This window comes from Mytilus californianus, unplaced genomic scaffold (genome assembly GCF_021869535.1).
Source record: "Mytilus californianus isolate M0D057914Y unplaced genomic scaffold, xbMytCali1.0.p SCAF_12, whole genome shotgun sequence".
Classification (NCBI taxonomy): Eukaryota; Metazoa; Mollusca; class Bivalvia; order Mytilida; family Mytilidae; genus Mytilus; species Mytilus californianus.
In genome coordinates, this window is record NW_026262604.1 from 1,925,575 (window position 1) to 1,938,024 (window position 12,450).

At 34.0% G+C, this 12,450-nt stretch overlaps 2 protein-coding genes across 2 annotated transcripts; both read left to right on the forward strand.

Moving 5' to 3' along the window:
* The first annotated feature begins 5 nt into the window (after positions 1-5).
* Positions 6-5,166, forward strand: LOC127722329 (uncharacterized). The gene is made up of 5 exons (XM_052229217.1): positions 6-88; positions 614-685; positions 1,540-1,651; positions 3,144-3,229; positions 4,484-5,166. The coding sequence occupies exons 2-5, from the start codon at positions 614-616 to the stop codon at positions 4,583-4,585; spliced, it is 372 nt and encodes a 123-aa protein (XP_052085177.1). The 5' UTR covers positions 6-88; the 3' UTR covers positions 4,586-5,166.
* Positions 5,167-5,703: 537 nt separating this feature from the next.
* On the forward strand, positions 5,704-11,845 carry LOC127721197 (uncharacterized). Its single transcript, XM_052227879.1, has 5 exons — positions 5,704-6,538; positions 7,717-7,890; positions 9,178-9,198; positions 10,165-10,230; positions 11,586-11,845. The coding sequence occupies exons 1-5, from the start codon at positions 6,256-6,258 to the stop codon at positions 11,825-11,827; spliced, it is 786 nt and encodes a 261-aa protein (XP_052083839.1). The 5' UTR covers positions 5,704-6,255; the 3' UTR covers positions 11,828-11,845.
* Positions 11,846-12,450: the final 605 nt, after the last annotated feature.

A 12,450-nucleotide genomic window follows, 5' to 3' on the forward strand; every position in this document is an offset into this window, starting at 1 on the left:
TTAACTAGATGCAGTAACATGTTATTCTTGTCAAAATTTACCTCATCCGGCTGACTGTGGGAATATTGTGGAATGTGGATCGCACGAGGTATGTTTATTATTTCTGTATAGATAGTGTCGTATAACTTAGTGTCGATACACATCTTATGTGTCTGTGCTGTCTGAAAAAAAAGTAACAAAAAAGGAGAAATATAAATAAAAAAAAAATCGCATGTTAATTTGTTTGACTCAAAAATAACAGAAATTATAAATGTGAAACAACGTTTAGCGATATCATCGTCGGTCTATTACCAGATTTTAAGTGTCCTGAAAGTTTAAGACATATTCAATACTACAAACATGCCTTAACTTCTTCTCCTTTCCTGCAATATGTACCTTCAAATATGAATTGGCTATTTCAGATTTATTTATTGAATGTGTTTTATTAACCCCAAAAACAAAAAAAGACCTTAGAAACAGAAAAGGAAAATTTAAATGTATAGAAAAAGGAAGATTATAAATATCAAATAAAAAAAACAGAAACGAAACAAAATCAACACATAAGACTAAGGCTAGCATATATCAAAGGTGTCTACCACCGGCCTTCTAATGTAGATGATATTTACTATTTCAGATGTGTAAAACAGAACGGATGATTTCGCCAGATGGAATTACATCATTCAATTCCATGTGCTTTGATCGAGATGTGCGTACTTATAACGTTAATCCATGTCTTCAATTTTAATTAAACAGATTCATGTCAGAAAATCACGCAACAGCGTTAACTTGAAATTTATCATAATTTTGCTTCAAAATAACATGTTGTTTATATAATGTATGATTTCAATGTGATTCTGTAACGAAATGGTCAAATTATTGTGAGATTGACACTAAAAAAGAGGTTTTACTATTTAAAGTGATCTATTTTCATGTGCATGAATGAATGATTAGTATTTATGAGACATTGGTTAATCGTAAAGCAATATTGAACAATTATGAGTGTTTTTAATTTCTATTACGATGTTATATTTATTTATAGTTAAGCAATTTTCTGTAAAAAATATGATACCTCATAAATTTTACTATATTTCAAATCTGTTGGCAAATTTCACAAAATTCTATGCATTAAATCTCATCTTTTAAACCTTATTCGCCCACGCGCTACATCTCAAAACTTTATTATATTTCGGGTTAAAGCTGTTCCGAAAAATAAACGATGCCATTTGTCTGTCAATGTTTTACACCAAGTAAAAGCGTATATGACGTGAAATTAGATGGTTAAGTCACCCCGTCATGCCATAATGAGACAAACTAACATTATTTTACTTTACTAATACAGCGTAAATATTGTGTCTTTTGTCCATTTTTGCACTTTGTGGTGGACGGTAAAGGGTTATTTTCGTGCGATGTCTTCAGCAAAGTTTAATCACGTGCTTAAAGCTCATTATTCCCCGTGTTTCGTGTCAATTTTCAACAAGCAATGTGTAATTTTTTTTTTTATATTTTTCGTTTATAGCGAAATGGTTATTTTATTTCATTTGACATATTTTAAACTTCCAGCAATGTAACCCGATATCAATCGGTTTGGGTAAAAGACAGAATTCAGCGATCACATGTCGACACTGTTGTAGTACGTCTTTCTGCAATAAAGATTTATGTGATGTACCAAAACGTTAGTATCTTTTAATACTTTAAATGTAAACTACTATTCTAATGCAATACTGTTTATTATGCTAATTTTCATTTGAAAATTCCACAAATTCAAGGGAATTCCATTGTACACAATCCTAGTCAATATTAAATATTGAAAAAAGTACTTATCTTTGTCGCGTGTCTTTATATCAATAGGATAGTTGTCAGTGACGATGGAATGGATGTTGTGGTGATACAGAGGAGACACTTAACTGACCAGTACAACAGACCACACAAACCATCAATAACAGAGTCATCATAAGAAAATATATCACTAGCCTATAAACACTGAGTTTATGAGTTCGGACCTCGCACGTTGTAGGTGCGTTCGACTAAAATACTAGGATTGTCAGTTTTCCTGCCGACTGTCGGTGGTTCGGCTACCTCTACCGATGAAGACTGACAGCTACGAATTAGTTAATAGTGCTGAAAGTGGTGTTAAACACCAATCAATCATATCAAAGAAAGACAAACAACAAGGAACGACAACATTCACCAGATACCTTTATTTTGATACAACTTGTAAAATGTTATACCACTATAAGGTCTGGACAAATATCCTCTATTCTTATCACCCCCAAGGGTGACTGGGGAATAGAAGTATGGTCACCATTGGTCTTCCTCCGACCGGCAGTAAAACCCTTGCTAAAGTGGGGCGTCCGTTTGGCTGTGCGGGATGTACAAATTTGCAGCCACGTCCGGTCAGAATGGGGACGTTAAATCCGATGCCTCGTGTAAAGAGAGTGCCACGCTCTTTGCACGTTAAGAACCCTTGCAACAACTCTTTGAGGGGTCCGTAGGTGACCTGGACAAGGCTAAACTTCTGTCCCTATCCAATATATCCTCATTTCCCGTGGCAGTCTAAATTTCTCCGACCTTAATCCCAGAAGCCCCTATTACAGAACCTACCTATTGTATTTATTGTTAATTTGTTCTCGTCCTGGATATGCATGAAATATTTGCCACTGGACGTTAAGCAACCAACAATCAATCAGTCAATTTCTATTCTTATCTAGACCATGCGGTTGTTTAACTGGTGTACCCTTTAGAGATACACAGTTTTCAATTAATCAACTAATAAATAACGCCCTACGCTTAAATGATAATTACGTTTCTCCTACTCTGCACTTTCATTAATCATAGAAAATAAATACTCTACCTTACCTTACCTTTGTATTATGAGAGCTTATTAACAAAATAAATAAGCTCGCTTTAAATTTTGTGCGCCAGACGCGCATTTCGTCTTCAAAAGACTCATCAGTGACGCTCATATCATAAAAGTTAAAAGGCTAAATAAACAACGAAGTTGGAGAGCATTGAGGACCAACATTCCAAAATGTTTTGCCAAATACATCTCATGCATTCTATCGTATAATAAGTTTTTGTAATATGCAATGCAATAACTCAAAAAATGCACAGATAATTAAACAAACATGACTGTATAGCATTGCCAATATATTTATTTTCTGCAGAAGAACGTGGCATCCGTTGTCTGAGCTGTAATGATGTACTTAAACCTTCAGACTGTAAAAAAGTGAAAATTTGTTCACAAGATTCTGTAAGTTTTTTTTTCTTCATGCAAACTAAAATTTCGAACCTAATCGGAATACCAGGCAACGACGTTATAGGAAATAAAACTATTCTATCTAATAAATTCGGTTTCTCGTAAATTCGCATAGTTCCTTACTTTTCTACGTATTTATACAGTCATGGCTTAATATGTTTTTGGCTTTGAGTGTTCATTCTTTAATGTAAATATGGAATAGCGCTTGAGACGCACGAAATTTAAAACGTGTTAAAGTACTTTCAACTCCATGTCTTAGGTGAAGTTACAAAGGCGTGGTTAGGATTACACGTGAAGCACACGGACTATTTCTTTTCTCATACATTTATGAATCGAAGTTGACTAATCGACGTCGTATATGATGTCAACCTTTGCAACATCTTCATTTTGCCTTTATATTGGCACTGATACTACTGATATCGAAAGGGGAGACAACAACAGGTCAAAGTATTACTTTCAATAATGAGTAAAAAGTAAAACAACAAAAATACCGAACTCCAAGGATTATCCAAAACTTTAAGTCCCCTATCAGACGACAAAATCAAACGCTCAAACACATCAAACGAATTGAAACTGTTATACTTCCTGACTTGGTACAGGAATTTCTTTATGTAGAAAATGGTTGATTAAACCTGGTTTTATAGCTAGCTAAACCTCTCACTTGTATGACAGTTGCATAAAATTTCATTATATTGACAACAATGTCTGAACAAAACAAACAGACATAATAGGTGAAAATGTCAGGGGTACAACAATCAACATTGTGGTATAATCTTAATCACTATAAAAACAAACAAATATGTCAACAAAGAAAAACAAAATGGCATGATAAATGATAATCCGTATAGTAGCTGTAGAATGCCTCGGTAAACAAGTTGTGAAACTTTACAATATAGAAACGAGCAGCTTTATGTAAGCTAATAACATTTAATGAACAACAGTTTTGGAAGACTTTAGCCTAGTACTTCTATTACATTTTCCGCGCATGGGACAGGCACATACAAAAAGTCGCTTGGTTAAGCAGGTTTGTATGTGCTCAACCTTCCTCTAACATAGAACAGTGGATTTGTAGCATTTTAATAAAACTAACTATATATATATTAATCGAATCGGTACTAAACACAAACACAACTGAAGATTTACATTTGTTTTATGTGAAACATTTAGGCATTGACATCAAGTTTTGCGATTTGCATGAAATGTTTGCCGCTAGATTTAAATAACCATAATGCTATTTATTCATTTCAGCAATGCTACACACAAGCCTTTAGATTCAATGAAGAAGTTAGATATAGATTAGGATGTGCACCAAAGAATGCAAGTATAAAGATCAAGATTATCTGTATTTGATAACAACATTGTTGATAAAATAATACAGAAAGTATCATTCCCGCAGGTATAAAAATTAAGGTTTTATTACATTGCTTTCATTCCATTGTGTCAGTGTTTTTAATTTCCATAGGACGTTTTGAAATCTCAAAGTTAATCTCATAACAATTTGGGGACTTGTATAAACAATTAAACAATGATAAATATATCAACGAGGCGACAGCAATCAAACGACACACAACAATATAGAGATCAAACAACACTAGTACAATACCGTATGTTCGAATTTTTCAGAGAAACAGTCAACTGTTTCATTAAATAAATGGAATCTGAGTTCGCCATTTCTGAATATAATGCAATCTAGGTAATTTTTTCAAAAGTGTAATACAAAACGTTGTGATTGGTTAAAAAGTGCTTTGATGTAATTTTCATTTTGAGGTACGAACAATAAATTAAGCCATACTCCTTTGGATTCTGAAACAGAGAAAAAAGCAAAAATACCAAAACTCCAAGGAAAATTGATAGATTCTAACAATGCATGGTTAGCATGGAAGATGCTGTAAACGAAATTTTTAACAGCGGCAATTGATTTTTAAATTTTGGTAATGCATTCATTTTGAATAAGATCGAAGATTGATATATGATTGATATATTTGAGAAGTTTGATATATTTGCGTAGATTGATATATTTGCGAAGATTGATATATTTGCGAAGATTTATATTTTACCAAAAAATAAATTGCTCCTGAAAATTAGTTATAGTATAGTCCTATAAACCGTAAGCTTTATAAGCAATAAAACCTCAAAACATAGTTGAGTGGGGGAATTTGTTTATAAACAGGGTTTCTATTTCTAGAACTCAAGTTTTAATACCTCCCAAGGGTGATTGGGGAATAGAAATATGGTCACCATTAGTTTTCCTCCGACTGGCAGTAAAACCCTCGCCAAAGTGGGGCGTCCGTTTGGCTGTGCTGGATGTACAAGTTCGCAGCCACGTCCGGTCAAAATGGGGGCGTTAAATCCGAAGCCTCGTGCCACGCTCTTTGCGCGTTAAGAACCCTTGCAACAACTCTTTGAAGGTTCTATAGGTGGCCTGTTGCAAGGCTAAATTTCTCTCCCTGTCCAATATACCCTCATTTGACCGTGGCAGTCAAAATTTCCCTGACGTTCATCCCGAACGGCCTCTTTTACAGGACCTACCTATTGTATTCATTGTTAATTTGTTCTCTTCCTGAACATTCATGATATATTTGACACTAGTCGTTAAGCAACCAACAATCAATCAATCAAATTTCAATATCTGAAAACTAATGTTGGATATGGTAATTTGATAATCTTTAACAATTTTGTTTTATTAAATTAAATGATTTTTTTTTGCCGATGTCCATTAAACTCGATTGCAGTAACACCCCTGCCAAAGTCTGAAGTTCGTTTTACTGTGCGGGATTTTTTAATTCGCAGCCACATCCAGTCAGAATGGGAACGTTTAATCCGGTGCCACACTCATTGCACGTAAAACCCTTCCAAAACTCTTTTAGTGGTCCGTAGGTGACCTGTTCCAAAGCTGAATTGCTGTCCATATCCCCTCATTTTCTAGTGGCATTCCAAATTTCACGTATTTCATCCGTTCTAACCGTTATTTTGACCAACCTATTGCATTTTTTGTTTATTTGTCTTAGTCCTGAACACGCATGCCACTGGGCATAAAGCAAACAACAGTTATGAAGGGTAATTCTACAAAGAACATATTTCAGTTGATGAACATGCCAATGGCATTTATAAACCCCCAAACAATTTTGTTACAGTATTGTGCTTCAAACACTACGTCTAAAGGAAATGTCGCCATTCCAACAAAAGGCAGTACACCTATACCTGTTATAGGCAAACGACAGCAATCATTTAAAGATATGTTTGGAACGCCTTGTGCAATGGGTTGTTTGACTGAAAACTGTAACAGGGAGCTTTGTAAAAATGGTGAGACAGTGTAATCAGAATATATTATCTAACTTATTGCTACAACTCATTTTGATAATCTTTGATAGGTGTTTGATGAAAGTTTGTATTGCTGTAAATTATTGTTTGATATGTGATGTGTATATTGCTCATCTTTGTTGCTAACTCGACATTATGAATAAAAGAATATATATCAATAAAGCGATGCAATGAAACATCAAATAACATGAAGGTGTGAAAAAAAACAAAGGGTTTTGAATGATTCATTGGTTGTTGTTGTTTAACTCTCCTTTTAGCACTCTTTGTAGCATCGTTGCGACCAGTTTCGGCAAGAAAACTGGCAATTATGGTAAATTAGAATAGGAATAGTACGCACCTGACACGATAGCTGACAGGCTAGCAATAACTTTAAAGAAACTACTGAGATCACTTGGCCATCGAGGCCCCCAGCGGTCTTCAAAATAAGGAAAGTGTGTCTCACATATATAAAACTAAGGAGATGCGGTATAATTGCCAATAAGACGCCTAATCATCAACGACAAAAGGACGAGGAGGTAAGTATAGGTCGCCGTTCGGCCTTCAACAATGAGTAAAAAAAGTTTCCAAATAGATACCAGTCTTATAGTTCAGTACGCGAGACACGCGTTAGATTCTTCCGTGGCGCTCGAATAAAAAAATTGGGAGTCAAAATCAGATACGAAGTTGAATAGCATTTAAAACCGAAAATTCCGAAATGTTGTGCCAAATATGTCTTTGGCAGTCTGTCTTGGTGTAGAAAACCTAAGTGTTTTCAATATAAGTAGTTGATTTACAGAAAATTAACCTATCAATGATATTTCATGTCAACACTAAAGTGCTGTCTTCTGGGTCGATTAAACAACCCTTACCGTATAATGAGCTTTAAAATACCCCTGCATGACAGAATGCGAAACAATACGCACGCGAAAACCAAAGACCTGACTTATGCTAAACTAATCAAATTCAACTATAGTAGACAAACGAAAACCACCGAGTAACTGAATGACAACACCTGCAACGAAAAACAAATATGACATGCAAACAGCAACCAACGACAACCACTGAATTAGAGGCTACTCAATTCGGACCGGAACATAACGAAGATTGCCGGGTAAAACATATGTGTGAGTGATAAATCCTTGTTAATGTTCGCGAATTGAAATATCCTAGTTGTGTTTCAGGTACTAATGCCACTGGTTGCCAGCTTTTAAAAACACCCTCTTCTGACAATTGTGAAGATATCGATACATATGGCTGCATATTAGTAATTTCTGTCGCTTTGAAAAATGGTGAAAGCGCATGCGCTATGCCCGACATTCGGAACCATTTCTGCCCTGAAACATGTGGAATATGCCGTGAGTATTATACAATTACAAATATTTGAATAAAGTTTTTATTTTTTATTTACAGTTTTTGAGATATATATATAAAAGTCACTTTAACCTTGTTATCCATGTGTCTGGCTAATAATGCAACTACTATACCGTAAAGTCCCCCCCCCCCCCCCCCCCCAATGTTCAGTCCGAAAGTTAACTTTGTATAGCATAATGCATGATACATGTAAGATATCAAATCACCATGGGATACAAAGGGGGGTATTATGCCACTTTCTCTAGCTATTAGTATTTGTTTTTATCTGTCTGTGAAATACAACAATGGTTACTTTTATCAATGCACAGTTTATTGATTATTTTAAGCCGAAAGATGACATTCCTATGTTTCTTGGTTCACAGTTAATAAGTTAAAAATGTCATAACAAATATGTACTCACCTGAAAATCTACCGGAATTACGATGTATTTTTCGACTGAGTCAAGAAATTTACGTATTGTATATAGGGTTAGTTGCATGTCTACAAATGTACCCTACTTTGAAATATACCGAGTGAGTTATCTTATGCATACTACCAATTATTAGTCTACAACAAAATACTATGAACCAACTTATTTGGTGGATCCTTTATTTCGCGTTTAGCACTTTCTGGCCCACTTCGAGGCAATGTAATGTAGCGAATTTCAAATTTACTTGATGTAGTTATAAATAGTTAAATAAGGAAAGATTCAAGGTTTTTCGACTATTTATATTCTAGTTATTTTTCTCCTTGCGAAAGACGCGAAATAAATCTCTCGCAAAAATGAGTTGGTTTACACTAATCGTATGACACCTATTGCAGTGCGCATGAAAGACCAAAAACCTTGGAATCAAACCAATATCGATCAATAATTGATTGATCGATAATGTATGTTAACATGTAGTGGCACATATTTCATGCATGTTCAATGTGAGAACAAATAAACAATAATACGATAGGTAGGTTCTGTAAGGAAGGGGTCTTTACAAAGCGTTAACCAATTTTCCATATCCCAGATACCCCTTGGAGTTAAAATAATTAACGCACTAAAGTTCAAAAGAGTCGTGTTTGGGTATCAAGTCATGTGTTGGTCTCCGATTGAAAGGAGTTCCAAACACTGGTAATAAATTTTAAATTGATCACCAGAACGATTGGTCAATAACATCCAATCAAAATTCAACCCCTGAATAACATGTAATGTAATCTTCATATAACTGTTCAACCAACATACTAATTCTGAAACTGTCGAATAGATATTGTTGTTGTAGTAAAGACCCCTCTTAATATTTCAGAAAGCCCAGTGATAACACAAGGTGAGTGATTTAGTGTTGACCTAAGTGTTAGTTTTTTATAGAAATTGCTGAAAGTTTTATATCAACCATTTTCATTAATATATTCTCAATAAAACATATAAGTGTTTTACCTTTTTCACATATTTAGTGCTATTATTTAGCAAACGGTTAATACAAACCTATTTCTGAATATAGAAGTTGTTTCTCTTAATAACTATATTTTTGTTTCTAGCGCCATGATGTTGCGCTGTATTATGATTTTTGTAAGATATCAAAAAGAAATTTGGTATATGATATCAAACAGTTCATACGTTTTTTTTTTCTACTGACAATCATTAACCGAAGACGTATCTTTGCAAGAATTGTCTACTTGGACACTCCTTTACTTGTTATGACTGTTCCTTCGCAACTGTTAAATATATCGACAAATTTCTTTTCTCAAATTGTTCGTTATATCTTTTTTAATTCATTTGTGTTCACTCTCCAATTTTTTCTTGAAATATATAGTTATTAGATAGCACTATTTGAAGGTGATAAAGATATCTATTGGTTTTAACATACTTATAAAAACATATATAAATAAACTCATCATAGATGCCAGGCTAAAAAAATGTACGCAAGTCGCGCGTTTCGTCTACAAAACACTCGTCAGTGACGCTCTAAGATAAGGTAATCGAAAAATCCAACGTTTTGTTAATATTTAATTTATAATTATAACCATATCAATGATAAGTTAGGATTGAATAGATCACCAATAAAGACCTTATTCACAAATCTCAGGCAAGTTGAGTGGTGCAGAGAATCCAGTTATCTATTAAGGATGTCTTAAATAAACGAACCCTGTTCATCTTTCATTATATCATGATATCTTGAAAGTTTTAAAGTCTACAGGCTAACAATATTAAACGGTTAATTGTGTTATAAAGCTTGAATTTTTAGAAATTGGTTGGAAACAATCAAATCTTGGTTTTTGAAATACTATTTCAGCACCAATAGTAATATTAACTAGTCCTTCTGGTCAGACTACCACGAACTCTGCAGCCACTGTTACATGTGAGTAATTTGAGTCAAACGATAAAATTGTTCAGCAGTGTCATTTTGTGAGACACACTTTTTAATTACTAAAACACGAATAGTTTTTTCCATAGTAGTTCTTGCAAATAACAAAATTGTCATGAATGTATTGTTTATCGGTGGTATTGCATGAACAAATAACTGTTAATGTCGACGTGAGAAGAGATTCTTACCTAACACTTGTTTGTTAAAGATTTAATTATTCACTATTGAAGAATATACAATATTAAGCATACTATTTTTTTGCTGTGCATGTACTGATTTTGTGTCATGGATGGATACCCCATATCCTTTGTTTTTCTATTAGTATATAAACAAAGGAAAATATTGAGCACACATTCGACTGGTTGAAATTTTAACATGTACCAAATTAGGCTATCTGAACCTTCATTGAAGCCATATGTTGACTTATGATTGCATAATTCCTCTTCTGCTTTCAGAAGCGCTTTTTTGACTACATTAGGCTCGAATCAAATAAAGGCAACAGTAGTATACCGCTGTTCGAAAAACTATTTGAAGGCTTAATCGAATACGAAGCTGAGCGAGCATTTTCAATCGAAAAGCTGTGCAAATACGTCAAAGGCAATATCTTCATAAGGATTGAAAATCACAGTGTTTCGATTAATTCTACAGTTCATAAGCAGTAAATTTACCGAAAAAGGACATTTCAATGATATTTCATGTCAACAAAAAAGGTGTGACTACTGGTCTGATGATACCTCGGGGGGACAAAACATCCACCAACAGTGGCATCGATTAAGTGGTTATCTTAACGGTTCGCTACACATACCTCGTGTTTCTGGAATAACTTTCATGTGGTACGCTGGTTTTTGAAAAAGCGAAACACATAAAACGATTGGCTCATCAGAACAAAAGGAAATAACATTTTATGCATTTTTAACAAAACAGCTGAATAGTTGAATATATATGCATAACGAGCAATATCTTTATTAATATATTGCCAGCGTATTTTACTTGAAAGCAACAACTGGTTGAAATTAACCTGTCTCAATGTTTTTAACTACTTATATGGAACTAGTCCTACCTAGTAAATAATTTTAAACGCGCATTGGTAATTTGGGGAAGGTGTATTTATTTTTGAATTGATTGTTGTTAGGACTGTTGGCGTAGTTAATCACATTGTGTCATTTAGAATACTATGATATTGATCTATTTAACACTTCGACACAGTATTAAATACACAATTCGCTCTTTGTTTAATTATTTTTTTTACCAGGGAGTAACATCGATAAAAAAATAACTGTTCAGAAAATGACTGCAAGTTGAGATATTATTATAACAATAACAATATTCTTAATTATTTCCTTCAACAGCCGAGCTCCAGACTACCGCCAGTTCAATGATACCAAATACAACTGTACTTCCAGTAGTATCGACACATCTTAACACACCTAATGCTTGTGGTGATTATTTCTCTGAGTACGCATGTCATAAGGTGGACTGTGAAATACAGCTTTGCAGCGATTCAGCACTACGAGTTCTTTGTCCAAACTATTGTAATGGACGATGCAGAACTAGAGACTGTACTGATATTCCAGGTTATATTTCAAAATAAAGCAACAAGTTTGACTAATTATTGTTGATAATGAATGCCATTCTTATCCGTCTTTTGAAAAATATTGAATAGTCATAGTGCTATAATTATTAATAAATATACATGATTGTACTCCCAGTTTAATTTCGCTTTTCTATAGTCTATTGAAATAAAGCACAACTCGTAGGACAATTAGAGGCAACATCAACCCTGAAAATCTTTAAAGAAGAGAGGCGAAAGATACCAAAGGGACATTTAAACTCGTACGTCGTAAAAAAAACCTGACATTAACACGGCAAAACAGGTAAAGGAACAAATGGAACCACATAATTTATTTTCTAATCAATGAACTTTTAATTGTACTAATACTAAACGCAGTATCCCAATGAAAATAGTAACTTTGGTAAACTGTTATTTTAGGAAGACACACTGTTATCCATAATACGAAAGGAATTAATCCCTGACTGTGGTTTAGATGCAACTCGATTTAACAGTGTGCGACAATTTGATACTTACTTGCAGCCAGGAATTTTTACATCAATAAAGCTGATCGTTATAAAGTTCTATGAATATAAAGGAAGTCATAGAAATGTATATTCATTATAAAATACAAAAGCTGATAAATGATCCACATTGCCAAAATT

Coding starts and splice junctions, on each gene's coding strand:
- LOC127722329 (XM_052229217.1), top strand. CDS start 614: ATGTGTAAAACAGAACGGATGATTTCGCCAGATGGAATTACATCATTC. Junction 1,652..3,143: donor TTTATGTGATGTACCAAAAC/GTTAGTATCTTT, acceptor TATTTTCTGCAG/AAGAACGTGGCATCCGTTGT. Junction 3,230..4,483: donor AAATTTGTTCACAAGATTCT/GTAAGTTTTTTT, acceptor TATTCATTTCAG/CAATGCTACACACAAGCCTT.
- LOC127721197 (XM_052227879.1), top strand. CDS start 6,256: ATGCCACTGGGCATAAAGCAAACAACAGTTATGAAGGGTAATTCTACA. Junction 6,539..7,716: donor CAGGGAGCTTTGTAAAAATG/GTGAGACAGTGT, acceptor GTTGTGTTTCAG/GTACTAATGCCACTGGTTGC. Junction 9,199..10,164: donor AAGCCCAGTGATAACACAAG/GTGAGTGATTTA, acceptor ATACTATTTCAG/CACCAATAGTAATATTAACT.